This window comes from Musa acuminata, chromosome BXJ1-1 (genome assembly GCF_036884655.1).
Source record: "Musa acuminata AAA Group cultivar baxijiao chromosome BXJ1-1, Cavendish_Baxijiao_AAA, whole genome shotgun sequence".
Classification (NCBI taxonomy): Eukaryota; Viridiplantae; Streptophyta; class Magnoliopsida; order Zingiberales; family Musaceae; genus Musa; species Musa acuminata.
This window is the reverse complement of record NC_088327.1, coordinates 6700001-6726463: the sequence shown is the minus strand read 5'-3', so window position 1 is coordinate 6726463 and position 26463 is coordinate 6700001. Positions and strand designations below refer to the sequence as shown.

The window sequence follows — 26463 nt, the reverse complement described above, 5'->3', positions numbered from 1 at the left end:
TCACAGGATATTAAGATATTTCTCGGCTATATCTGACAATTACTTGAAGTATCTTGCTCAGGCATACTCAATGTAAAAAACTTCTAGTTTTTCTTTTCTCTCAGATCACCAAAAATCTGCTTCATGAAAAGTAAGAAGAAGAAAGAAACAAACTGTCTTGACCACTCTGATAAGCTCCTTTATGAACCTTTTCTTGTGATGGGGGGTCTTTCATACTTAGATACTAACCAAACACATTTTGGTTTAAAGAGAACACAAAGAATCCACCACACAACCCTTTCTACATAAATTAAGGATCATAAAAATAATATTCTGTCCATGACTAGATGAATTGATTAATAGTAGAAGAACAAATTGAAAGAAAGACATGAGATAATTATGTTAGATTAGATAATGATTCATTTAAAACTTCATATAATTGATCGCAAGTACTTAGAAATCATGATTTATTTGTATTAAAATAGTAAAAAAAATGCTTGTATATTTCAATCTTCTTACCTATGATTTTTTAAAACTAATTTTTTCCTTTATATTAAACTGCCTATAAGACAATCTTTTGAGACATATTAATTACCTAATGATGTTGATGTGTTAACCATCATGATTTCTCAATGGAGACTCTTACACAGCGAACACGTTATGGTCATGCTTCCTTACATTTACATGCTGTACATAACGTGAGCAAATCCATATGACAGTATTTTGGTGACGTACATAATAAGATATATGGTGAGCACACATGATAGGAAAGTATTAAGTGGTACTAAAGGACCTACAGAAACATATCCACAGAATTAGTATCGGAACAATGAATTAATTTAGTAGGTTTTGGTCCATGTCTTTTTTATTATATATATAAGACTCTCTTCAAATCATGATCTTATTACATGTCATTATATTGACATCTCTCTCTCTCTCTCTCTCTCTCTCTCACACACACACACAAACACACACACACACACACACACACACACACACACACACACACATATATATATATATATATATATATATATATATATATATATATATATATATATATATATAGAGAGAGAGAGAGAGAGAGAGAGAGGAAAATATTTGGAAGTTTAATTTTAATTTTAAAATAAGTTATTATGATTTTTACTAATCAATAGTTTGATTAATAGTAGATCATTGGATATAATTAATCATAAGAAGAATATCTCTCTTGCAAAAATATTATTATTCAGGCAAATATTTCTGTCTACACAATAAGCTTATAACTTTACATAAGCATTATCCACGTGAAGAAAAAGAAAAAACCGTGTCGGATTCTGAGACGAAGTGGATCATACTCTCCTGCTGCAAGCTCAACATGCGATCCCGATCGCCTCTCCCTCCCCCACCGGGCGTCGCCGCCTCTTCGCTCTCATCAAAGAGGCGGAGCAAGCGCGACCTCCTCACCTAAATGTTCTCCCTAAAAGCCTGATTCCGTCGATCCCATCCGCCCTTCCTCCTCGGCCGCGCTCCGCCACTAGAATACAAGATCTGGCGCGGAGCAGCGGGAACCCTCGCTCTCCGTACATGGCGGCGACCGCCTTCCTACTCCCTCTCCTCCTATCCTTCCCGCTCGCCTCCTCAGCCGACGCCGGAGCCGATACCGTCGCCTTCCTAGACCGCCAGGAGTCCCAGCTCCAGCGCCTCGAAACCTTAGTCGAGTCCCTCTCTGAGACCGTCTCAGCCCTCCAGTCCTCCCTCTCCGCCTGCCTCTCCGCGCGATCTGACCGTTCTTCCGATCTACCCATGGATCTGGAGACCATCATCCCCGTCCTCTCAACGCCGCAGGCGGCGTCCGCGGCCGTGGCGGAAGGTGCCGCCCGGTCCTCCGCAGTCTCCGTCACTAAGCACAAGACCTCCTGGTCGGAGAGGTTCCTGTTCGCCGCGGCGGTGCGATTGGAGGCCTCCGCCGCTGTCGCCACCGTGCTCCCGTATGAGGAGCTCGACGGCCTCGGCAAATACTTCGCCGTCGGAGACACTCACGGCCGGGTCTACGTGTTCTCCTCTACAGGCGACGTCGTCATCGAGCTGCCCTCTCTGTCCGACTCCCCCGTGACGTCGATGCTCTCCTACCTTTCCTCCCGTCGCAACGAGAGCCTCCTCTTCTCCGGCCACGCCGACGGCTCCATCACGGCCCACCGCCTCCACGAGTCTGCCGCCAGCGGCGATGATTGGCTCACTCTCTCGGTTGGCAGCTCGAAGCCCTTCATCCGTGGGTCGCGTGAGTTGGACTCGCCGCCGGTCTCCCGCCTGGAGGTCCATCAGGTGGGGCGGGTCCGCTACGTCCTGGCATCGGACGGCGGCGGGAGGATCCGAGTGTTCACGGAGAATGGCACCCTGTACGGCACGGCCATTGCTTCGGGTCCGCCATTGGCTTTCATGAAGCAAAGGCTTCTCTTCCTCACCGAGACAGGCGCCGGGTCACTGGACCTCAAGTCCATGGCGGTGAGGGAGACCGAGTGCGAGGGGCTGAATGGCTCGGTCGCCAAAGCCTACTCCTTTGACTTGTCGGAGCGGCTGAAGGCCTATGGCTTGACTGCCGGAGGTGACCTGATCCACGTCGTGCTTCTCGGGGATGTGGCCAACCTCAAGTGCCGGGTTCGGTCGGTAAGGAAGTCAGAGATCGACGGACCCGCAGCGATCCGAACCATCAAAGGGTATCTCCTCGTAGCAAGCTACGACAAGTTCTTCGTGTACAACATCTCCTCTCAGTTCCCGGGCAGGGTCGGGGCACCTCGTCCTCTGTTCTCAGCTGCCATCCATGAGATGCAGTCCCAGTTCTTGAATTCGGATGCCAGTGCTGATGGGCCATTGGGAGCAAAGCCTATGCTAGCAGCGGACCGTGGAAAGCTTGTGGTTCTGGGGCTTGGCAATGGTTACATTGGGATTTATCGGTCGAATTTTCCAGCTTTCGGGTTGCACGCTAACACTGTGGTGTGGAGTGGTCCTGCTCTTCTGCTACTTTTGTTTTTGATTGGGATATTATGGCAGTTCTATGTGAAGAAGAAGGACTCCTTGGGGTGGACAACAGAGGAGTCTTTCAATGCTGAGGATGCTTCTTCTTCTTCGAGTAGTCTTTTGGGCTCTGGAGCTGCTGACAGAGCTTATGTTGATGGTGTGAGAGCTGGTGATCTTAGGGAATCAAGAGGAGCAGCATTACGAGGTCCACCTCGAAGATATGTGTCTCCTTCTCGTCACCCTGGAGGCTCAGGGATGCCATTTAGGTCTGGTTGTGCAGATCCTGGTTTTAGGGGGGCAGGGGACCTGAAATTTAGAGGGCAGAGTATGGAACCTGCAGGTTTTGCAAAGAGAAGAGAAGCATTGTTTCCGAACAGCCAAGTTGCAGATGACCAAATCGATTGAGAATTTACTCGATCGGACCAGTGCCCCTTTAGAAATGGTGCCCATTCGATCATGTTTGTCATGCTCACTGCTTATGATACTGATGATTCTTACCATTTGGTGATTTGTATCACTCTTCAGACACCGAGCGGTATGATTGAGTCATTGCTCTCTTTCAATGTTTTGGCAGCTATATGTATAACTTTGCTTATGATACTAAGCTCCAGATGTAACTGTCTGGCTGGAAATTTCTGTAGTTTAGGGTTTATAATAGCTTGCACTTCACTGGCTTTAGGCGCCAGAACTTGACCGACAATTTCCAACATAATCTTGTGGGTATCATCTGTCAGGAGATTGTGTTGTGCATCACTCTCTTAGTTTCAATTATATCTTTGTCAATACCTGTCTTTGCTCTCTGAATTATATCCTTGTTGAGAATATGAGATCTATCCAGCTTGTTTTGTCTCTCAAGAAAGTCCTTTAGAGATGTCTGCACCCTTTTCCTCATGAATTATATTGCAGGGTGCATCTTTTCTGCATTGTCCATCTTCTTGAGTTTTCAATGTGTCTAGTGTCCTTAAATATTCTGGATCTTAATTTTCTTTTCACTGAGCAACGATTGAGATGTTTTCTTTTTTTAATAGAAAAGATAGACGGCAAAGGTGAGATTTGTTTGCAGATTCTTGTTGTCAATGATCAAGGTATTTATCAAACTAAACCAATTGACATTTTTTAAGGTTTACCAAATAAGGTTTTGAACCGTCAGTCTTTGATAAGTGTCTTTAGTATTTGGGATGATAAATCATTGAAGTGAAACTGTGAATATCCAAGAATTTGCATCAAACTCATGGAATATACAATTTTCTTTGCTCATCACCATTTTTGTATCAGATTATATGAAATATATTTTTCTGCCTATGGGTTTGCTCTCAGGTCAGTGAATATTTATTGTGCTGTATCAGGTTAACATTCTCTGTTTGATAGAGTCTTTACTTCTTTTGATGACTTCATAAGAAATGTGAAATTGCTTGTTCCTTTTCAATGATACACCAACTTTCTCCTAGTATCTTAGAGTCAGCAGGTAGGCGTTCCTCTCCTAGCAACCATGCTCCTCTGTAACATTGTTGTTTGTGGCTTGAAGGAGCAGACTGTTCCATTGTTACATGTCATGGTAGTCTATGCCTTCCATGTCTTGTTTGAATTGATGTCAGTTTGTGATATCATCATCTATAGCTTCCCTTTCCTTTCTTTGACATTATTTCCATGTTGGCTCGAGGGGAAAAAAATGGTGATCTGTGTGCACACACAATATTTCAACTTGTGTTAGTCAACTTTTCTTCTCACCATCACATGTATAGATGCAATATTTCAAATTGTGTTAGTCAACTTTTCTTCTCACCATCACATGTATAGATGCAATATTTCTCCACCATCAATTACATTGAACTTAAAATCATTAATTATTCCAAAGGAACAGATAACATCATCTGAAGTTGTACTTAGCAATCACTTCGTATGATGGAGAAAATGTTCCACTAGTGTCTAATAAATACTTATCCTGCTTTGGCAATTGAAATGAGTTCACTAGCAAGAGATGATTATTCATGTTTAACTAGTGTCATCAGTCGACACCAAACCATCAAATTTATCAACTGTATGCTATGCTATGCATGCCAGCTTATTACCTTCCGTCACTAGCAGAACTATTAAGCTTTATTCTCACTTCAAACAATCAGCTGCCCACTTCTGTCATCAAAAATGGCTTGTCAGTATGCTCTCTAAAATGGCTTCACGGCTCATGGTGGCATCAACCCTAATCACTCCTTCGGCTTCATCAATCTGAAGCAGGTCCAACTGGGACTGCAACAGAGAAACAGGCATGAAATGCTTCCCATCTTTTGATCTTCTCCTGATCCTGTCTGCAATTACTTCCACTGAAGCCTCTAAGCATATAAATTTCACCCTGCAGATGGTGTACTGTCCCGGCTTGTAATCGGCATCGGCTGACCTGAGGATATCCCGGTACTTTTTCTGAAGTGCAGAACAGGTAAGAGTTACATTTTTGCTGGAGCTCATGATCTTCCCAACCGCATCGCGGAGTACTTCAAGCCATGGGAATCGATCTTCATCTGTAAGCGGAACCCCTTTTCTCATCTTGTCTGTGCTGCGAAACAGAACAGTCAATTCACTTTCATTTGTTACTCCAATTAAAGGATACTATGCATTTCTAACCATTAATTCAAAAGCTACTGCAAGCTTTAAATATTGCTGCAACTGATCATAAATCTACATTGATCTAAGCTAGGGTTTTAGGAGCATGTGAAGAGATGCTGCTCCTAAAGAATCTGGGTTGTTTGAGAGGGCAGATTGAAAAGAACACAAAATTTGGACATGGTTCCATGCAGAACAGAAACAAGTAGTGTTACAAGACCATATTAAACTACTACTAATTGACAAATCCGTGTCAAATTATCATCTTATGACAGAAGTTCACAAGGCTCTTTATGCATTTATCATGATAATTATCTCTGGAGCATCATGAGTCAGTCATATTGCAGTACCTGGCATTACAGAATAGTATGACCATTAACAGTAAACCATAATACAACAACATAGAAAGGAAATCAAGATGCTTTCCATGTTCAAAGAATCAGTCCAATTTACATATCCTTACATTTCATGAACATGAAAATTGTACTGGAGAAACCAGTCATCAGCTTATGCCACTAACATAAAATATTGTGAAACTGTACTGATCAGAGTTCTTTTTCTATAAAAGGTATGCCTTGATGATATTCTTGTGAGAAGTGCTCATCTGTTTGTTTAATCTGAGGGGCAACTTTATATCACTTTTTGGGTTTTCCTCCACTTAAAGCCCCCCTCACAAACCTTTTTCCAGTGTTAATACTTCTCACAGGCAAAATGTGTATCTGATGGTAAAAAATATATATTTTTATTGATTGCTTCCATGTCTTCATGTAACCTCTTCTGGTCTTTCCAAATCTGAAACATAGAAACATGCTTGTGTACATCTATTGTCCTAATCCATCCTTGACTGACGTTCGTGAGCAATTTATTGTAGTAAAGGTGTTTTGAATACATGTTTGTCTCTGTTCAATGTGCCTAAAAGGCCAAGGAAAGGAAATCACAAGGATGATACAGAATTTACCTTTGTTTGCCTGTGAGTGGAAGTCATCAGCTTCAAGAAAGCTGCAATCTAGTGCCTTTGCAAGCATCTCAGCAACAGTCCTGATAGCACAAGACAAGAGCAAGTGTTCTACATCAAATAGTAAGTGCCTACTATTAACAGCACTTATTGGCAAAACCTACTGGCTTGAAAATGTTTGCATGCAGGAATAGCAGAAGCAAAATGTAACACAGTTGATAGCTCAGTCTTTACTGATACCAAAGACCTGCTGCTGAAGGAAGCATATCGCAAATGGAAAGACCCATTAAAATGGATCAAAGTAAGAGGGCATTCACCAGTCAGGTATCTTGCAAGCATGCCACATATGGAAATCAGAAAGCAAGACTCTTTGACAGATCTTAAAATTGAATAGTCTAAGAGATATTGATGTGTTTATCACATGTTGCATTCAGCTAGACAAATTGGAAGATCCATGAAGCCTCAGCAGACTCACCATAGATTGCTTACCAAGGTCCTTAATCCATGCTATGCTATGTTGTTGGACTTGTACCAAATTAATCATCTATGTTCTTTGTTTTCCAGTTTTCCAGTTTACTACATATGTAATTTTTTGTTTTCCTCAATTAAGTGAAGAGTGTGAAATCGAATCAATTGCATCAATGGCAGATTATCTGAAAAGAAGCTTCCCCAATTGATCTATACAGTTCTGCTATCAAAAATATTTATTATCTGAAAAGAAGCAAGAGAAGCATTCTGCATTCGTAGGAATGAAAATGGGGCTGAAACAGCATCATATTAGGAGTACTAGAAGAAGGGTAGAAATGGTCTCACGATTTCCCGGTGCCGCTGACTCCCATGATCACAAACGCTTGTCCTGAGAACCGCAACAGTTTGGAGAAGTTTAGATTCGATCCACTCTCCCCCATTCATAAAGGAATCAGTCAACGAAAAGGCACACTAATCATACGCCATTTCCACGAGCAATCAAGAAATGGTGCGTATTGTGTTAGAGAGAGAGAGAGAGAGAGAGAGAGAGAGAGGGCACCGTAATCTTTGAGGTGGGAAGCCATCGCGGAGGAGGGAGAAGTCCGCCGTCGCCTTCTCTTCTCGGATCTATCCGCGAACGGCGGCCTACAACACGGTCGGCTGCGAGAGTACTTCCCGGCGGCCGCTGGGTCGGCCCCTGCGACGTCCTGCGAGCCAAACCCCAAACCAAATGAAAGTGTTTAGCACGTAACTCGAAAACATACATCACCTCCGTCTCATCCCATTTAGTCTCCCTTCCACGTCGATACGTGTTTGACTTCGTGCCCCCCGAGGTGTTAAAGATCGGATCCACACAGTTCCCCGGTGGAACCCAAATATGAGATGCCCTTCCATTGGATCGGATCCACAAAGTCCCCGATGGACCTTTTGGACCTCTCGACGCCATCATAGCAGAGGTGGGGCCCTGCTAAGGAAAGGCTTCTAGTTGGTGACGGGATTAAATATATAAAAGAAACATCTAATCCAACCACCGACTCGTGGCAACATGGCCAACAAGAACGGGTGAATGGACCACGTATCTCCAAAACACCAGTTCGAAAAAATATTTCACCCTTATTATAAAATAAAGGATTAAAAAATCTTTTGCTCACTAGCACTAATCAATATTAGTTGTTATTTTATTTTGTTTTTATTTTATTACTAGTTTAACAACAATAATCAAAATCTATTATTATTTTACTAAAAAAATTTATTTTCTTTTTATTATTCTTATCGTGTGATCATTCAAAATTTATAAAATATATATTTATAATTTATATTACCTACCAAATATTTATCAAATTAATTAATTATTAAATTTTAAATTAAATACTTTTTCTAACTCATCATCTTTAAAAAAATTATAAGAGAATTTAAAAGGACTAATCTTATATAACGGAATACTACGACATGTAAAATCAATTAAGTCAATAACAAAGATCTATATTAAAAATTCACTTAAGATCATCTTTAAGTGCAAGCCAACTACCCCCGCAACCATTGAACCAAGTCAGACAATATCAAGTTTAGCTTTTAACTTTTCACAAATTTCCAATGATTACTGGTGGTAGATCTCAAATTCATTATGAGATATCATCAATCAATTGAATCTGTAAAAAGGGGAACAACACTTAACTGTAGAATCCTATACCCATCAACATTTTTGGATAGATGGCAATCCTAAAAGTTGATGGCATTCCGATCCAGTACCGATGAACTATGCATCAATCATTAGGTGAGGAAAACAATCCTAAAAGTTGGCAACTAAATCCAACTAGATTAGGGAAGCACAATCAGTATAATTTACACATCTCCCCAGCCGTTTCTGAAATATCTATACCAAGTTAGATCATGAGGAGCTTTACAAAGTGGGAGGGAACAAGTCACCCAGAACAGAGAAGAAACACGTGCAGCTTGAGAGTCGTATTTGGAGATGTTGCTCTCCTTTTAAGCCCTTTGAAGAAACACCTAATCTCTTCATCAATAGAAATAAATTTAAAGTGTATATATATATATATATATATGATCACCTAGGAGGGGGTTCTGATGTCTGGTTACTGTTTGAAGCCGGATTGGAGATGGATGGGCGAGCACCGTTTTCCTGGGGAGGCGCTGATCCCCATTTCAGGTCAGCATCTGATGGCTCGAGAACATAGACTGCGCCGTCGCTCATTCCCAGGGCTATCTGGTTGGATTCAGATGGGTGGGCAGCAATCACCATGGGAAAGACAGCTGCAGAACTGGAAATGGTTGCAAGAAAACACGAGAAAATCCATCAGAATGAATCTATTAAAGAAATAATAACAAAAAAATGTCACCACAAATCTCTTTCTGATAATTAGTATTTATGGCTTACTGTGTCATGCGAATAATGAGAGTCTATTTAAATAAACCCATAGAAATGATATCAGCATTTCATGTAAAGCCCCCTTTATATGATCTCTCTTATTGTAAGTGCATCGAAAACTCTTTCTCGGATTTGACTTTTCACAAGTTGAATATACAAGAAAAACATAAATAGAAGTTGAGCTTACTTTGGTTGGTTTTAACAGCCTATGATGGGATTGTGTAAATACAGAGACAACTTGTGAACCAATAGCTTTCTTAACAGTTTAACATCATTTTGCTAGATACTACCATGCCACTTAAAATGCATGTACAACAACAATACAAGACTACATAGACATATATAATATAGTTTTATGGTGGAAATAGACTAACCAAACTAAATGTCACAGACGAGGAATGAGAAAGAGAATGTAAAGTCACACATATCAACTTAGACAGGGAAATATAGAAGAAAGCACACAAAGTAATAGCTCCAATTAACAATTAAAGATCTACTACACTGCTACATAACTTTATGGGACTTTAATTTTATGTTTATATTGCAAAAAAGATGGCTTTAAACAAAAGCAGTATACCTCTGAATGGACAATGATAGATAAGCAGATGGTGCAACCCTGCACCGAAGCCTCAAGCTGTCTGCTTCAAAAACTCCTATGGCACCATCACTAAATCCAGCATACACCAATAGACCATCACAAGAGTATATTGCACTTGAAATTGGTGCTGACAACACATCTCTAGGAGACCACTGAATTGGAGAAAAAACGTATTAGTTGAGCCAAACAAAAGAGACTGGCTAGTTGAACAGAAGAATTCATATAAAGGAAACAACGCCTGCAAGGATACTGTTAAATAGAGAATCCAGAGAGCATCTAAAAAGCATGGTAAAGAAGAAACATTTGCAGGAATAATTTTCATACAGCCAGGTGTAAGGTCAAACCTAAACAACTAATTTAAACTGAGAAAACCGGCAACTATAAAGCCAGAGAAACAAGGACCATCCAATTCAGATATGAGACTATAGAACTAGTGGAGGTAGAATCTGACTTATGGGAAAGCTTCCTGTCAATCCCAGTTGGAAAATATAAAACTGCATATTTAGAAGAGCTCACCAAGCATAAACACTCGAGCTTGCTGTCATAGATTGCTAGTTGACTTTCATGGACGACCAAGAAATGTGTCTGATCATTATGAAACTGAACTTTGGTGTCCCCAACTAGTGGAGATGCACGGGAAGCTGGTGCCTGGATGAATCGTGATTTTTTCTTCTCCCATCCATCAATACTCCACATGCATAGCTGCAATTTAGTTTATCAGAAGAAGACCATCACAGGGATACTGAAGCTGAGCACCTTAAAAGCTACTAATGACGCAGTTGAAAGACACCAATGTGAAAGCATCATCACTTTTGGGTAATCACAATCATATCACCTCCATGTCATGTATATATTTGATAAAAGAAATCCAAAAGCTGGTATTTTTAATCTATGCACCTGAGCATCAGCTCCAGAAGAGAGAAGCACATTTAATGTCTGGGAAAATGCAAGACCAGTTATTTTTTTCTGGTGACCCTTGAGCTTGGTTTTAACCTGCAAAGTTTTCAGTAAATGTTCACATTAGGAAAACCATACTAGAGAAGTTTAGACATCATCATTCCAAAACTACAAACAGAATTGTTTGTATTCTCACAAAGCATACAAAGTATGAGAATACTGACCTCATCAACTCGTACATTATAAATCTGAATACTAGAATCCTCCATTCCAATGGCAATGATATTGTTGTCCTGAGGATGAAATGCCAGAAAGGTGGCTGCAGGTGGGGGTGCCATGAAAGTTGTCATGACCTATGAAATGCCACATAGGTAAGATATTAAAATTAAAGTAGAAAGATGGTCATTAAGTTTTCGGACATCAAACCAAGTTTGTTGCAAGGAACATCAGTCTAATGACAATCAAAGAAACTATGCACCTTGAAAGTCATCATGTTAAACAATGAAATCTTGCCACCAGAGCCAGACATTACATAGGAGTCATTCTTTGACAAAGCAATACATGGAGTCACTTCTTCGGGATTGGTGTCAGTTGTTTCATTTGTCATAAGAGCACCATTTGATGGCTGCCACAGCTGAGGGGCAACAGATGCATTTGACTGAAGCACCAAGAGAAGAACCCATTAGAAAACAAATTAGCATCTAATAGATAAATTCATCGATAATACTTGTTTACCTTGCCAGAAGGATTTCGCTCATTACGCACCCATTTCCACAACTTATGAATGGCATTAGAGCCAAGAGCCAATACAGCAAACCCAGAGTTTGTGTATAACAACCGCACCACCTAAAAATCAAATTGAACAGGGAACCCTGAGTCAAAGATATTAATGGGAAAAAGATCTGCCATCTAAAGCATATACCATATGAAGCCACCCAAAATTTTGAAATTCGAAAGACAACCATGATGGGACAAAAAAAGACAACAGGTTGAACAAATATTTTGACATAAACATTAAACCACAACTGATACTTTGACATATTAAACAAGACATGAGATCCATGTTGTAGAGGTTGACTGATATTTTTTTCCAGGGTATGCGTACAGGGTGGCTTGTTTGGTTTGTGTATATTAGTGTTCTCCTCACAAATGAATTCTGGATGAATCTTATCACTTCTTGTTTCACACATAAGATTTGCGATTCATCTCCATTCTATGTGGGCCAATCAACAATGGTGTCTAGTGCCCTGGATTTATAGCATAATTAGACCAACTAAATGTGATCCTGAGTTACCAAAGAAAAAGTAAAGCAATGCCAACTGCAAATATACAACGTAACAAGGATTTTGTTTGATCAAATTTGACTGAAGCAATACCAGTTTCGACAACTTTGGCTGACGCAAAAGACTAGTGCTAACCTATATGAACCTTAATTGAAACCAGGAAAGAATGCTCACTACACCTTGCCATTTATACCTGTATATTTTGTTCATTTTTATGAGCTTTCAAACAATTGAGAGCATCCATCCTGGTATCTTTCCTCAATTTCTTATTCATGTAAATCATGAGCAACATCAATTACACCCAAATATAGATATAAAAAGATCCTTTTTTGACAAAACAAATAATAAAGAATGTTTATTACTTGATTATCCTCTATTCTAATGGTTCCCAGTCCTAATATTTTCCTTTGTGACAAATGAAAATGCTTGCAACAGTCAAGAGAAAAATAATACTTGGCTATTTTTTTTTATAATTTAAATATTCATTATGAAAAAATTGCTACACAAAGTTTCTTTTCAATTAATAAATTTGAAATAATAAAAATTTTGATATTTAATTACATAAGTCCTGTTGCCAATATGAAAAACTGCTGAAATAAATCCTGCAACAGAAATATGAACAAACCTTGCTCGCAGTCATGGAATCTGGCAAACGCAAGGCTTTGAGATGAGCAGAGTCAACAATGTCAGCTAACTTCCAGCTTCTGATTTTTTCAGTATCTTCAGGAATTCTTGGCTTAACATCAGTAGTCCTGCTACTTTCCACAACAGCCTGCAAAATTCATTTAATGTCATAATCTCTATACCAATAAATGCTATCAGTAACATAGGAAGAAAGTGCATATTAACTCTCACCAAGCTACTCATTGATACTGCAGGTAAGGTTCGATCTGGTCGCTCAGGAGTAGCTATTATAGGGCTAGAAACATTTGAAACAGCTCCCAGTGCATTTATAATTGGGGGCTGCATAATGTAAAGATAGCATGTTAAAGAGATCATCATAAATGCCTAGAGATGACAAATAATCTATGAAAGAAACCTCAGGTCCTCAACTAGCTCTGAGGAGATTTACAGTTTTATCACGTAGTGGTATCTAGAAAACAAGAATAGAAGAAGACATTTTCACACATCAAAATGACACAATTGTCCTAGAAAATTCAGATAAAACTACCTTTCACTATGCTAATTACTTTATTCAAACACTGAGTTATCTAAAGTTCAACATGTTGAAGCAAGGAATTTTCTTGACCTGGCTGTTAGGCATGATCATACTATTTTTTTTAATCAGGTTGAGATCGGGCATTATTGCATCTATTACAAAAAAAAAAAGGTTTTCCATATAAGTAAAAAAGGAAAATGAATATATGTAGAAGCACATAACTCTAACAACATAAGAAATTGAATCTATACTGACTCCAGTCCGTATTGTTCGTATCATATTGCCTCTAACATGAAAATTAGAATGGAAAAAATATTACCTTTGAATTAGTGCTAATCTGTTGAGAAGGGCCTCGAGATCCCTCACATCCCCTACCCTCCATCATCCTTACCAACCTTTGGCCATCAGTATTTGCTAAGATCTTAATTCCATTATCACTTGTTGTCACTGCAAGTAATGAGCCTTCTCGGTTGAATCTCAAGCGAGGACTTGCCTGCACAAGGGAAAGAAGGACTATTAAAGATCAAAGTTCCAGTTTTGACAATAAAGAAGTAAATGAATTGAGCTGCTCACAGGCAATCCACCATCTGCATCAGTAGTAGTTAGTATATTAATATTGTCCATATCCCAAAACTTTATCATAAATTCGTCTCCAGCTGCCAAGAATCGGTTCCTAGCTGTATCAAACTGAACAACCCCTAATGAGCGTTTTCTAAAGCCAGAGTATGTCCTCTTAATAGCTCCCTCAGTTTCATTCCACTCAACCAGATGAGAGTCACCGTCTTTACTAGTTCCACAAGAGAAAAGCCTGCAGCAGATCGGAAGTTCAAATTTTAGATGACCAATACACTGACATGAGAGTCAAGACAAAAACAGAGATTGGCACTATTCTAGCAGTATTGAAAAATAACAACGGCACATAGGAGGATAAAAGAAACAACTACTAGTAATATGTATAAGGATGATCACATGTGATGATGGTTATTAATAGTCAAATACTGGAGAGGCCAGTTGGAAGCCTTAGGAACACCCTACATGGTTGCCAGTCAAGGACTCACCCCTCTGACAAGACCCTGATTATTGCCCATCATGTGAAAGAGGGCAGCAAGAGGCTCAACATGTAAGGCTTTGTAGCATGCCTCTTCTTATGGTAGCTTAAAGATGTTTAAGAGTTTGCCATACCAACATATGATTGCAAATGGCAGTGACAAATTCAATATGTAGACAGACAATCTTCACCTTGTCCCATCTGAACTGTATGCCATTGTTGTGCACCAATGTCCAGGAGCATCGTAGTCAACTCTGGATCCCAAACAATCATAAAGCCATGCTTTGATTTTCCCATCAATAGCAGTTGAGAAGATAAACTGCATAAAGAGAACATTACCATCAGAAATGGTTAAGAAGACCTTTTCTGACAACTCCATCAGCTAAATAAACACACATCACCAACAACAAAGATCAAAAAGACTGATTCAACTTGTTTAATTAACCAAAAGAATGATGATCGGCCTAGTAAACAAATAATTAGCAGAGTTGGAAACAAACCTGAATAGACTCAATAATTAGTAGGGTTGGAAACAAACCTGAATAGACTCCTTATAGTGAGGGCACACAGAATATACAGGAGTTTCATGGCCCTCAAAAATGTACTGCTGCTGCCCTGTCGCAGCATCCCATACCTGCCATTCAGTTCAATGAAAATGATAAGGATATGCTTATAACAAGTAAAATAGATCAAAGATACAGCCTCTGCTTCTCACCTTAATCGTCTTGTCATCACCACATGTGATTATTGATAAACTCTTTTTAGGGTGGGAGAAAGCGATGTCATTAACACCACCCACATGAGCATCAATCTACAGAACACCAAACAGTCAGGTACCATCACATGCATGGCAATAGAATAACATATTAAACTTACCTCCAATTGTTGCCTCAACTCTCCATTTAAACTAAAAACATATGTATGAACAATATGTTTTGAGAATGCAACACCTATAGGAGACCATACAGCAGCATATACATTTATTAGGAAAATAAAGCAATGCTAAAATTTAGCAACATGGAACCATATTGAAAAAAACAAGCAGATGAATTATACCAAGGATAGTTCCATCAGGACTCCACAAGCATCGATTGACAGATATGGTAGCATCTTTCATGAGAGGTGACTGCAAGTTGAATAGACAAGGTATGTTTATGAATCATAATTTGGCAAGAAGGTTGAGCCAGATTTTATGTCACAAGAAACTGACAATCAACAAGAAGTTTTAAGTTCAAGGGAGCACCTGCAGAGGCACAGTAAAAGATCCAATATCCCAAACCTTAAACGTCTTGTGTGATATCCTTTCCTTCGTTCCAACTTCCCATATGCTAACGTCACCAACATTTGTTCCAACTACAAAGCAAAAAAATCAAGCTGATCAAGTGAACCGAGTCTCATTGACAAAAACAGCACAAACAAGACATCCATGCATCACTAAATCAATCGTTCAATCACATACCTAGAAGAATTGTTTGGTGAATTGGGTGAAAATCCAAGCTCATGACATTAGAACCTTGGTTGATAGTCCGTGCCACAGTTTTCGGAATATCTTCTTGAGAGTAAACATTAGGTGGATGACTTGATCCAGAGAATGACACCTAAAGAAGAAGCTATTTTGTTGTTATGGCATGACAAACCAAACAAATTCACTTCATATTTGACCCAAGTTATGACAAAGAAACTGTTATGGGTGTCCTGTAGCAGCATTAATTTCTTAGATACCTCATCTGATTGACCTGTACGTAATCTCTTCATCAAGTGTTCCGAGTCAGCAGTTTGATAATCCATACCAGGAGTACTTGTTGGGGTCCTTGGGTGCTTCAAGAAAGCAGCTGCAGAAGTAAAATTCATTGTTTAAAGTATAATATAGAAATATCTTCAGTCACCAGGGAATATAGGCATCTGAGAAACACCTGTAGTTTGAGGCTGAACCAGACCTGGAGGACCTTGTGCCACAGCAGCATGTGATAATGATGGGTTCGCATTCGTCATCCACCCCGCAATGGCACTTGCAGGTGGAGAGACAACTGGCTGGAATGGCTGTATTGAGGGTAGGCTAATAGTCCATAAACAGGAACCACAAGAAAGGGCCAGAAATAGATGTGATCAAATCCACTTACACTATGAGCAGACAGTGGAGGAAATGCCCCAGATTTGGGAATAGGCCCCACAAGTGGGCCATTTGTCGGGGGAGGTCCACGTGCTCCATTAGTAGGAATGGCACAAGAATGATCAGTAAAAAGTGTTTTAATATCAGGGTTGGGGCGTGGATTCTTGCAAAGCTGATGCTGCCAATTCAGACTAAAAAGAAATTTCAAAGAAATATGTAAGCAGATGAGATTTTAAGATATGAGCATGTGCTTAAGAAACCTCCAGATGCAGTAGTCAGAAGAGGTGAAATAATTAATACTAGTAGTACAAGGAACGACAGAGGAAGACCTAAAAAGAATTAAAAGGATTTAAGTATTCTGAATTTAATTAAATATATGACTTTTTATATATCTCAATGATCGCAAAAGATCTATATAGCCGATCCCAAATTATTTGGGACTTACGGCTTTATTGTTGTTGTTGTTGTTATTGTTGTGTATGAGATTTTAAATTAAAAAAATTAAATCATAGAAAAAACAAACTAAATGAAGTAAGATAGGGTAAATGAAAAATATCCTAGTCTTTTTTCTAACCAATTCTGCTTCCAGATATGAAATAGTGTTCCTGATTACTTAATTTTTAAATTAGATGTGAACATAGTTATATATGTGTTAAAAGCATTCATGTGTGAAAAATTATCCATATAAACATAATTAAATAGAGAAATATCACATATATGACATGCATTATTAAAGGAATAGCACAATAGTCTTGTTAATGTTCTATGCTAACCAACTAAACCATAATTGCAGTTTCTGTTAATAGAAAATCCAATAAGTAGTTTGCTACATCATTGCTGAATATAACAGTACTGAAGATAATAATATCAATGAACATTGAAATAATAGCTACTATACAGTAAATAAAGGATAAAAGAGGGAAATGCACACCTTTGGTTGATTAAAGTCCGCAGCCGAGAAGACTTAAATGGTGGAAATGTTAGCTTATCACGAAACAAAGGATTAGCTTCAATGAGCTTTTTAAGCTCCATTAGCATTATATTTCGTGCTGATTTTGTGTCACCATACTTGGAAAGCTGCTCATTTTGCCTGCATAAATTTTAAAAAGAAAGAAAGAAGAATAATAATTCATCATGAAAATGATGCCAACATCACTAACAACTCCACAAACCCAAGCTAAATTACCTGAAATTCTCCAAGGTAAGCAGCTGAGTAATCTCCTTGAAGAGATCCTCATTGAAAGAAGCAAAAACCTTGAGATCCTTCACGAGTATCTCAACAGCTTTAGCTCGGTCATGCCTGAGAGAACAACAATGGTGGGTCTATCAAATAAGGACTACATACTAAAACTAAAGAACAGGATTCCAAAAGAAAAGGAACAAAATCTCACCTGTCAAGTGCTTCCAGATACTTCTGCTTCCTAATCTCAAAGAATATTTTCATCGAGTATCGATTGTCTTCAACCTTGGTGAAACCACCAAGATATTTTTCAACTTCATCCCATTCCCCTGCCTGAACTAGATCTTCAAAATGCTTCATATTAAAGTAAAAGCCTGACTCTTGTTCCAACCTATAAGTCAAACCATTTGCCTTAGTAAAAATAAAAACGAGCTTTGGATATAAAAATTATCAAGAAAATAATACTACTTACTTATGAACTGCTTCTTTGAATTTCTCCTCATCCAGGAACTGCAGTATCAGGAAAACCAATTCCCTGCTCAAAGACGACATGGTTTCCAGGTAGCAAATCCCAAATGCACCAGAGCAAGGACCGAGTCCCAATAGGTCGAAGACAAACCACACAAGCAAAACCTTCAAACGTTATCTCAATCACTTACGGACTTTTCCCTTCCAAGTCTCTCAAGTGGAGAGCTTCCTCTTTTACCAACTAGGTGACAACGATTCGAACCAAACGACCAGGCTCAGAAACGACGAAATGGAGCACAAACACTAAAGCTAAATGGTCACAAATATCTAACTCCTTTGGCTCGAATACAGAGATCGGAGCTGAGACTCCAAAAGCCTAACCAACAAAAAGCCGCGTTCTCCACCGAGAGTTGCAGAAGACGATAACAGCCGCCCTGCCCCTGAAAACCCCAAACAATCTCCTGGTCCGCCCCACTTAACTCGAAATCCGCCACCAAAAGAGCAACATAGCGAGAGAAACCCTACCAGACCGCCACCAGACCGGAGAAAGAGCCCGCGGCAGCGGTCAGGAACCGATCTGGACCTCCCGCGAGTTTCTCTCCCCCGTACCCCACGAACAAGCCCTCGATCTGGAGCCGGATCCCGCGAGAAACCAAAAGCGCGAAATTTCCGGGAAGCAAGACCGATCCGGATCCGGGAGATCTGCGCCTCCTTCGAGATTTTCTAGGGTTTCGAGGCGCACTTTCTTCTCTCTCACTGCTTTCTCTCGTTTCTTCTCCTCCACTCCAGCCGCCGTGTTCTCCTATCCTTCTGTCGCTCTCACTCCCTTTCTCACCTGTTATAATCCTACTCGCTTCGATGGTCTCTTCCCTTCGCCTTTTATAGGTGGAAACCCTGGCAGAAAAAGCCGCTTCCACTTTCCTAAATTATCCATCTGCTTCTCTGAAATTACAACTTTACCGCATTTATTGCGACGATGTGTGTTACCTACCCAAACAAAAGTAGGGGTATTCTTGTAAGACTACGGAACCGCTCGTCACGTCGCGAGGGTCATTCCCGTAAATCCGGACTTGGCGTCAGTTTCGAGGAGCACCTTAGGGGTAGAATCGTCACTTTGTACCCCTGGCGGAGCATCTTTCTCTCGAGGGCTCGCCCAGAAGGTTAATCTCGTCAATTTCAACCGCACTAATGCCGAGCGCGCCACGTCATCTTCCTCGTACTCCGTCAACTCAAAAATCAATTTGAGAAGGAGATAAAGTTACGCTCGGTTTTTCTGTATACTCGCATTCTTTAGTTGCGTTCGGTGCTTCTCGTTAGCGATAGCGGACTGATGCGGCAAAAAAGGAGGGTGAAATTATAAAATATCGGTTTAGTCCAGAGAACTCGTTGCGCTTATCAGTGTTGATAACTAGGATGACTTATCAGATGAATAGTGCGCAACCAATGGGCAACGAGCACAATCGTGCGACGACGTGTCCACCAACGACAGTATCACGTGACGATTACCTTTTCCTCCCTCGCACGCTTTCGCTTTTTGCGCTTCGAGAAAGAAAAAAAGCCTTCTCCTACCCAACCGCGAGTTACCCTCTCTCAACTGCCGCTGTGACTGGACGGGGCCCAAGGGGTCGACCCCACCTGTGGCTCACGTTCCGATAACGCACATGGATGAAGAGGACAAATAAAAATAACATGACGCATCAATTAGCCAAAGGTTGATTTCTTTACTAGTGAGGACAAGAGAGTCATTTCAACGAAGAATGGGGGACAGAACAGGGAAATGCAACGGATAAGGGATTCGAAAAGCTGCGACGTGAGACGCGGACATTAACGGAGTGACGAATCTGCCCCTATCACGTCGTACTCTAAAGTGGGGAACAAAGTATCACGAGTCGGAGAATGGTCGAGGGAACGAAAGCAAAGATACACGACCGAAGTCCTCTCGCGACACGTGACGCGAGAAAGAACACAAGGCTGGTCTCCTGATGCGGATCCATCACCTTCACCGGGGGCCAATCAAGTTAAGTTTCTTTGCGCATCTTAAAGCATGACGGACGCGGATAAGTGACCGAGGAACACTTTCTCTATCACGAACGTGTCACTCGCGTTTACCGCGAGAGAAACCCAACGAATCTCGGCACGAGTTCAACTATATGCATATCCTAAGTTAGCGTGAGAAATCGCGCCGTTGTGTTCCAAGCGGTTCCGTGACTCGTGAGGTGATGGGGACCGTAGTTTTGTCTGCGATAGAGGCGGTGGCTAAATCCGTCTCCGTGACAGTGTTGGTTTCTGGTTAGCTTTTGTTGCAGCTTTTTTAACTCGACGGAGAGTTTAATGGTTGGGAGATGCATGAATTGACATCACCCAAAAATATTTTCTTTTTTTTTTTGTTGCACTTGAAATTAAGAAAGGAAAAAAATGGAATAAAAATGGATTTATAGATGCAATGTTAGGGTGATAATATGGTCCATATGATTAGAAAATTTGAATGGCCAAATGTGCTATTTAATTGACTATCTATCATCAAGGAATTAGTCGATTAGGAGAATATTTTTATTATAAAATATTTTTTTAAGGTATCTGAGTCGAATTTAAAATTAATATCAAAATAATAAATATTATGAGTACTCGATCCGTGATCATCACTATTTTTTCGAGTGGTGTTGAAAGAGGAAGGGTGTGGTTGGGATTTCGTACAAAAGAAAGAAAAAATTGGCAGTGTGATGGGACAAGCTTATGATGCGGTGGATGTGCTGAGCCCAACAACTGATATGGACACTACTTTCTTGCATGTCTCATCAATTAAGTGTTGACAAATGAGGTGGTGAGTGGTTGTCCCAACAAGCATGCTGACTACTATAGGACTCAGCAACAATACTTTTGTCTCTTCCATCTTAGCACCATGGATGACATGATGGCCACTTCATGCTTAATCCAAGTCTCCTATAACTCGACAGTAACATTTGGTGAGATAATTTTATCCTTTATAAAAAAAAATAGACACACTGAAAGGATAAAACAATAAGGAAACATATCGTAAATAATAATAAAATTTTAATTTTTTTTTAAATTTACCTAAAAATGGCATAAAATGATTTTTTGAAGTTAAATACACTGTGTTGCAAATAATATAAACCTTGTACATGAAGAAATATCATGATATCTAGAAGGTAAAATAATGGACCCATATGAAATGGCCTTTCTACCCTCAGCAAAACATTTTTGGTTTCCACAATGCTTAACCAGCTCATTTGGCCTCTGACCCATGGATAACTTGGAATTAGTTTTAATTGGATCATTGATTAAGCTATAATTGATGTTCATGACACAAAAAAAAAAAAAAAAAAGGACTTTTTAGATACTTTATATATTTGTTGCTTTCGATCACAAACTCCCAAGTGATTGTTTACATGTTTTCTAAATGGATGTTCACAAAATATATATTATATTATATTAAAATAAAGTGCAACGCTATATATATGGCGGACGGTGTTGAGTCTCCCCATGGATGTTGGTCCTACGGACCCCACATCCTTTGATCAATCACAACACGAATAGAAAAGCGGGTAAGACGTTAAAACTACGGTGGCAGAGCCTAATGCCTCCACGTGGGTCACAGTGGGCCCATAATCCTATTGTCTCATGACACGAATACAATGGCGGGTAAGAACGCAGGCCTACGCGAGCAAAGCGTCAACGCCGTGCCGAAGGATGTGCGTAACCCGGGCCCCACGTCTTTCCACTAATCAGGATACAGGTAGAGGGGTAACGATAAAAAACAACACAGGCGAATTTTACCCGCGTGTCTAAGGATGTGGATTTGGCGGGCCCCATGATATTGGGCAATCACAGCAAGGATAGATCGACGGGTCTGAGAGGAAGAGTTTGAAAGTGTTATCTAGGCCGTTAACAGGAGACGCCCGAGACGAAACGGGAGGGAGAGAGAAACAGAACACACTCTTCTTCTTCGATGCCGTTAGCACATTCCCCGCCGCAGACCAAGCTGGGGAAGAGGGAAGGGGGAAGATAAAGAGGGATCCCAGGGTTGGGCAAACGCGCGGAGGCTCGCGTTTCCGCGGTGGCCGGCGGCAAAGCCTATGGACTTGGGCTTGAGCAAGACGGAGTCTACCTCACGGCGACGGCGACCGGGCTACCGAGGCTGCCTCGCGCACACCCTCGATGAGCTCCATTTCCTCGAGTATGGCTTTGAACTCCTTTATCGAGATGTTTCCGCTGCTCCGATGTAGATTAATTTGCTTGGGTTTGGTTGATGCAACTGCGTCTCTGTTCATTTCCTGGATTTATGGAAACTGGAGTTCCTCCTCTGAGGAGTTTGCAGTTTTACTCATAAAATTCTTAAGAGATTGAACGAATGATGATGGGATATCTACATTAGTAATCAGTCATTTTCTTCGCCTTGCCTGCAAATTTTGATCTAACTTCTGTTTTGTTGACTAAATTATAATCTTATGTTGGTCCCCAAATTATTTGTGCGTGTGAGTGACATTGGCTCTTAAACTATGAATTTATTAGGTATAATGGGCAGAGTGCTGATAACAATCAAATCATGTGTTGTGTATGGACAACAATCAGATCATATTATGTACCGCGTATACATAACAAGATCGAACACAATACCATGTCATTTCCACCCTCCACTGTTCTCATCCTGTTGTAGCCGTGCTTCTCTCACTCTAATTAGTAATGAGATGGAGAAGATAGTACTCAGTAGCCATTGTCTCCTCTCTCTTCTCTTTCTTCCATTTTCTAGTTTTCTCTCTCTATCAAACAAAGAATAAAAGATAACAGCACTGTGGCCCTTGTAACTCAAAACTACTATTATGTTGTTGTAGTACTGTCATCTCTCTATATGCTTTTGGCCAAAGTTATACCTACTGGAAACAAGGTCCAAGGTAGTCAAAATAAAATAAAATAAAAACATTTACTTTGTCAGATGGATGATCAAAACTAATAAAAAATTTAGTTGACCCTAATTACAAGCCATCTTTTTGTTAACTGATATCGATGACAGATACAAGATGGATTTGATTGCTAAATTATTAATAGTTCAAGCCAGTTTGACACAAGAAAGAATAATTTTGAGAAACAACTTGAAACAACACTCAAAATTAGATGACTATTCAAGTAAATTTAATCTTTTTTTACCTTATGAATTCGAGGTTGGGCTTAGTTGTGGTTTTAGGTATTGTCAATACTGAAAAACTTATCTTGGGTGGTCAAGAAAGAGATCTGAAGCTTCAGACTTGAAGTTTAGATGAAAGTGCTACAAGCACTTAAGAAAGAAACTATTAGTGGTGGACGGCAACCTATACAGATGTCAGTAGGGAGTAATAAGCAAACCAAAACATCAGGTATCGGTAATGGTACTAATAAAAAAAGAGGGTATCAAAATGATTTTATGGCCTCAATAAATCCAGGTGATGAATGGAATACACAAGGTGATTGGAGTCCTTTAAGTAATATCATGAGAACTTCTACAAGTATGGTGGCTCTCATGCAAAAAGGCCAGCCAGAGGAACAAAAGATTGACAGATTTGATGTGTTGATACAATTTAGGATAAGCTCTTTCAATAGGATAATACAAACATTAGAAGCTGTAGAACGTATTGACACCTCAAGGCACATTGATAAAGTATATCAATCGAAATAATCATGTATGTAAACTTCAGATGCTATCCTACTAATGATTTCCCTTCTTCAGTAGGTTCCCAAACTTGTGGAGTAACGGCTTCTTCTTTTTTTGTTGCTGGTGCTGCTTGGTGGTCAAGGTAGTTCCATTGTCGATGCTACCTGTCATTCCATTTGTCAAATTATTGCTACTGCCATCCATCTTTAATTGCAGATCATCATCAGTGGATTCATCCTCATGATTCCTTTCTGATGATAAATCATTCTCCATGACTTCAACAAGATCTTCCTTACCATTTTCGGTTTCTTTCCTCTTCTCTATTTGTTTATGGTCTTCTTTATGATGATCTTCAAGATTTTTGTAAGGTACTTCTGAGTCACTTTTTTCCAGGTTGTACTCATCGCTGTCCGATATCTCACAGTTTTCCTCGGTCTTATCTGATATGGCCTGTTTAAGAGCTGCAGACAGCTCTTTGGCCTTATGTGTCGCAGCTGCTTCCTGTATGCGAAGGTCATCATTCTCTTGTGTGATACTCTGTAGCTCAGTCTCCTTGTCCAACAATGTCTCCTTCAATTGCAAACTTTCATACTTTGATGCTTCTGCTTCTTCATATGCAGAATTTGCCCCAGATTCCACTAGTCTTAATTTGGTAAGCATCTCAGTTACATCTTCCTTCACTACTTGTGTTTTTTGATTAGCTAGTTTCTGTAAGTCAACCGTTTTTGACATCTCAACCTTCAGGGTAACAGTTTCTTCTTCTAACTCTTTAATTTTGTTACAAAAACTAAACTCTTTTTCATCCCACTCATTGTTCATGTTACTTGCTTCAGTTTCGAATCTTTCAACAATTTTCTTGAGGCAAACAACCTCATATCTTGCCTCGTCAAGCATCACCTCATACCTTTCTTTAGTGTTTATTAGAGCTATATTTAGTTGTTCTATGTCTGCTTGGGATTCTTCAATCTCAGCTTGTGTTTTTAAAAGCCTTTCATCCTTTTCTCTGGCTTCTATGGACATGGCTTGCAATGCAGAAGATAAATCTTCCATTGCCTTTTTAGCCTTTTCCTCTTCATCTTTGCTATTCTTGAGGTCATCCATGAGTTTATTATTCTCCTCAATCAAGCTCTTGATTTTTGAAGCAGTGACCTTCTCACTGTTAATTGCCCACAACTTTTCTTCGTCCAGATTATGAAGTTCCAGTTTTAGTAATTCAACAGTCTTTCCAATGTTCAGTGCATCTTGCTGTGCCAAATCTAGCTGCCTATCTGATTCTTCAAGATCAATGTTCTGCTTTGCCACCTCAATCTCCAATGACTTTATCGTCCCTCGAAGAGTAGATATTTCAGATTCAGCATCGTCCAAGAGAGATTTACTCTCTTCCAATTTCACCATCATGGCTGCCAGAGAATCAGATGCAGATTTCTCAGACTGATAAGCTTCCTCCAGATCAATCTTTAGCATCTCTGCCTTCTTCCGCCACTCATCGACTAGCTGAGCTACATCTAATTCACCCTTCCTGGCATCAATCACCTCTAACTGAAGCTTTTCAACCAATGCTTCCATCTGAACCAACTTCTCTTCGGCTGTCTTTGCCCTTTCAAGTTCAAATTTTAGAGTAGTTACTTCAGCATCCAACTTTTTGACAGTATCTGCTGCTTCTTTGTTCACACTATCCAGCTTGGAGTCATGCAAGGCCTTTAATTGACTGACTTCCTCGGACAAGAGTTCCACATTCTCTTCATATATTTCAGCAGTTTTCTTTGCATCAGTGGCTTGGACTAATGCAATTTCTTTTGCATTGGTGACATCTATGAGCTCCATCTTGATCCTCTGGAGTTCCTGAGTCATGGAATTCATTGCAGAAACATCCTGATTATGTTGGATCTGAATATTTTCGAGTTCCTTTTGGAATTCCTCTTCCCTCTTCCGGTCAGCTTTTTTGCTTGCCTGTTCCAATTCATTGAACCGAAATTTCTCGATCTCCAAAGTCTCCTCAGCCTTCTTCTTAGCAACAGTAGCTTCCTGGAATTTCTCATTTACCTCATCAGCTGACCTCTTTACTTTATTCAATTCCTCAATAGCTTTCATCTTTTCTAGCTCGACAGAAGCTAATTGCTCCTTTGCTTTCTTCAGATCCATCTCAACTGCATCCAATTTTTCCTGCAGCTCTGATGCTTTTGCTGCTTGTGGTAGTTTCTAATACCAAAAACCCAATTTACTTAGATTATATATCAGAAAGATTTTAATCCAGAATTCCAAGAACAAACTATATGGAACGGAATTATCTTACATCAGGAGTAGAGCTTTTCTTGTTTGAAGCCTTTGAATTAGCTGATTTGGGCGAGCGATTAACTGAAACACGTGGTTTTGACATGGGAGAAGATAGATCTGCCATAGGCGAAGGCGATCGAGTGTCTAATGTGGCTGATCCGGTTCTGCTTATTTTGCTAACCTTGAGGGTTCCATGTGTGTTCTTGTTGTTGGAACCTTCATGCAATCCAGATCTATTCCAAATACTAATATCAGAGTCTTCTTAGTGCACATTTAACTGCAATTGTGAAGTAAGAAAAGTGCAAAATAACCAAGAGACTGATTGCAGAACAAATCTATAGTAGAATTATATGGGTCAAAGCCTTATAAATATATAGTAAAATTATATGAGTCACAGCCTTATAAATTTAAACTATAACTAT

The 26463-nt window shown here is 39.9% G+C and overlaps 4 protein-coding genes and 1 long non-coding RNA gene across 7 annotated transcripts in view; 2 read left to right on the top strand and 3 right to left on the bottom strand.

The window, feature by feature from the left end:
* Window positions 1-1271: 1271 nt before the first annotated feature.
* Window positions 1272-3474, top strand: LOC135636733 (uncharacterized membrane protein At1g75140-like). Its single transcript, XM_065148752.1, has one exon. The coding sequence runs from the start codon at window positions 1546-1548 to the stop codon at window positions 3379-3381; it is 1836 nt and encodes a 611-aa protein (XP_065004824.1). The 5' UTR covers window positions 1272-1545; the 3' UTR covers window positions 3382-3474.
* A 1296-nt stretch (window positions 3475-4770) lies between these two features.
* On the bottom strand, window positions 4771-7929 carry LOC135636780 (gluconokinase-like). The gene is made up of 4 exons (XM_065148845.1): window positions 7554-7929; window positions 7340-7382; window positions 6530-6609; window positions 4771-5519 (listed from the first exon to the last, which is right to left on the bottom strand). Exons 1-4 carry the CDS (start codon window positions 7576-7578, stop codon window positions 5113-5115), a joined length of 555 nt encoding a protein of 184 aa, XP_065004917.1. The 5' UTR covers window positions 7579-7929; the 3' UTR covers window positions 4771-5112.
* Window positions 7930-8784: 855 nt separating this feature from the next.
* On the bottom strand, window positions 8785-18971 carry LOC135636699 (protein TOPLESS-RELATED PROTEIN 2-like). The gene is made up of 25 exons (XM_065148638.1): window positions 18128-18971; window positions 17867-18046; window positions 17662-17775; window positions 17407-17565; window positions 16486-16666; window positions 16279-16405; window positions 16088-16197; window positions 15825-15963; window positions 15609-15718; window positions 15422-15491; window positions 15242-15315; window positions 15081-15176; window positions 14904-14999; window positions 14557-14684; window positions 13891-14125; window positions 13637-13810; window positions 13014-13121; window positions 12784-12930; window positions 11611-11721; window positions 11354-11533; window positions 11100-11228; window positions 10876-10971; window positions 10495-10680; window positions 9958-10130; window positions 8785-9273 (listed from the first exon to the last, which is right to left on the bottom strand). Exons 1-25 carry the CDS (start codon window positions 18205-18207, stop codon window positions 9060-9062), a joined length of 3417 nt encoding a protein of 1138 aa, XP_065004710.1. The 5' UTR covers window positions 18208-18971; the 3' UTR covers window positions 8785-9059.
* A 2995-nt stretch (window positions 18972-21966) lies between these two features.
* LOC135636662 (uncharacterized) overlaps window positions 21967-26463 on the top strand; it is a 6441-nt gene continuing 1944 nt past the window's right edge. Inside the window, exon 1 of the long non-coding RNA XR_010495986.1 lies at window positions 21967-22318. This is a non-coding gene — a long non-coding RNA (uncharacterized LOC135636662). The remainder of the gene's footprint in view (window positions 22319-26463) is intronic.
* LOC103984932 (WEB family protein At3g02930, chloroplastic) overlaps window positions 23654-26463 on the bottom strand; it is a 3519-nt gene continuing 709 nt past the window's right edge. Inside the window, exons 2-3 of one of the 3 annotated variants that reach the window (XM_009402517.3) lie at window positions 26061-26286; window positions 23654-25966 (exon numbers count right to left, since the gene is read on the bottom strand). In XM_009402517.3, the coding sequence (XP_009400792.2) occupies window positions 23822-25966; window positions 26061-26286 (2371 nt within the window). In that variant the 3' untranslated portion in view covers window positions 23654-23821. Of the gene's footprint in view, window positions 25967-26060; window positions 26319-26463 lie in introns of all 3 variants that reach the window. The other 2 variants (XM_009402532.3, XM_009402525.3) reach the window with 2 other exon arrangements.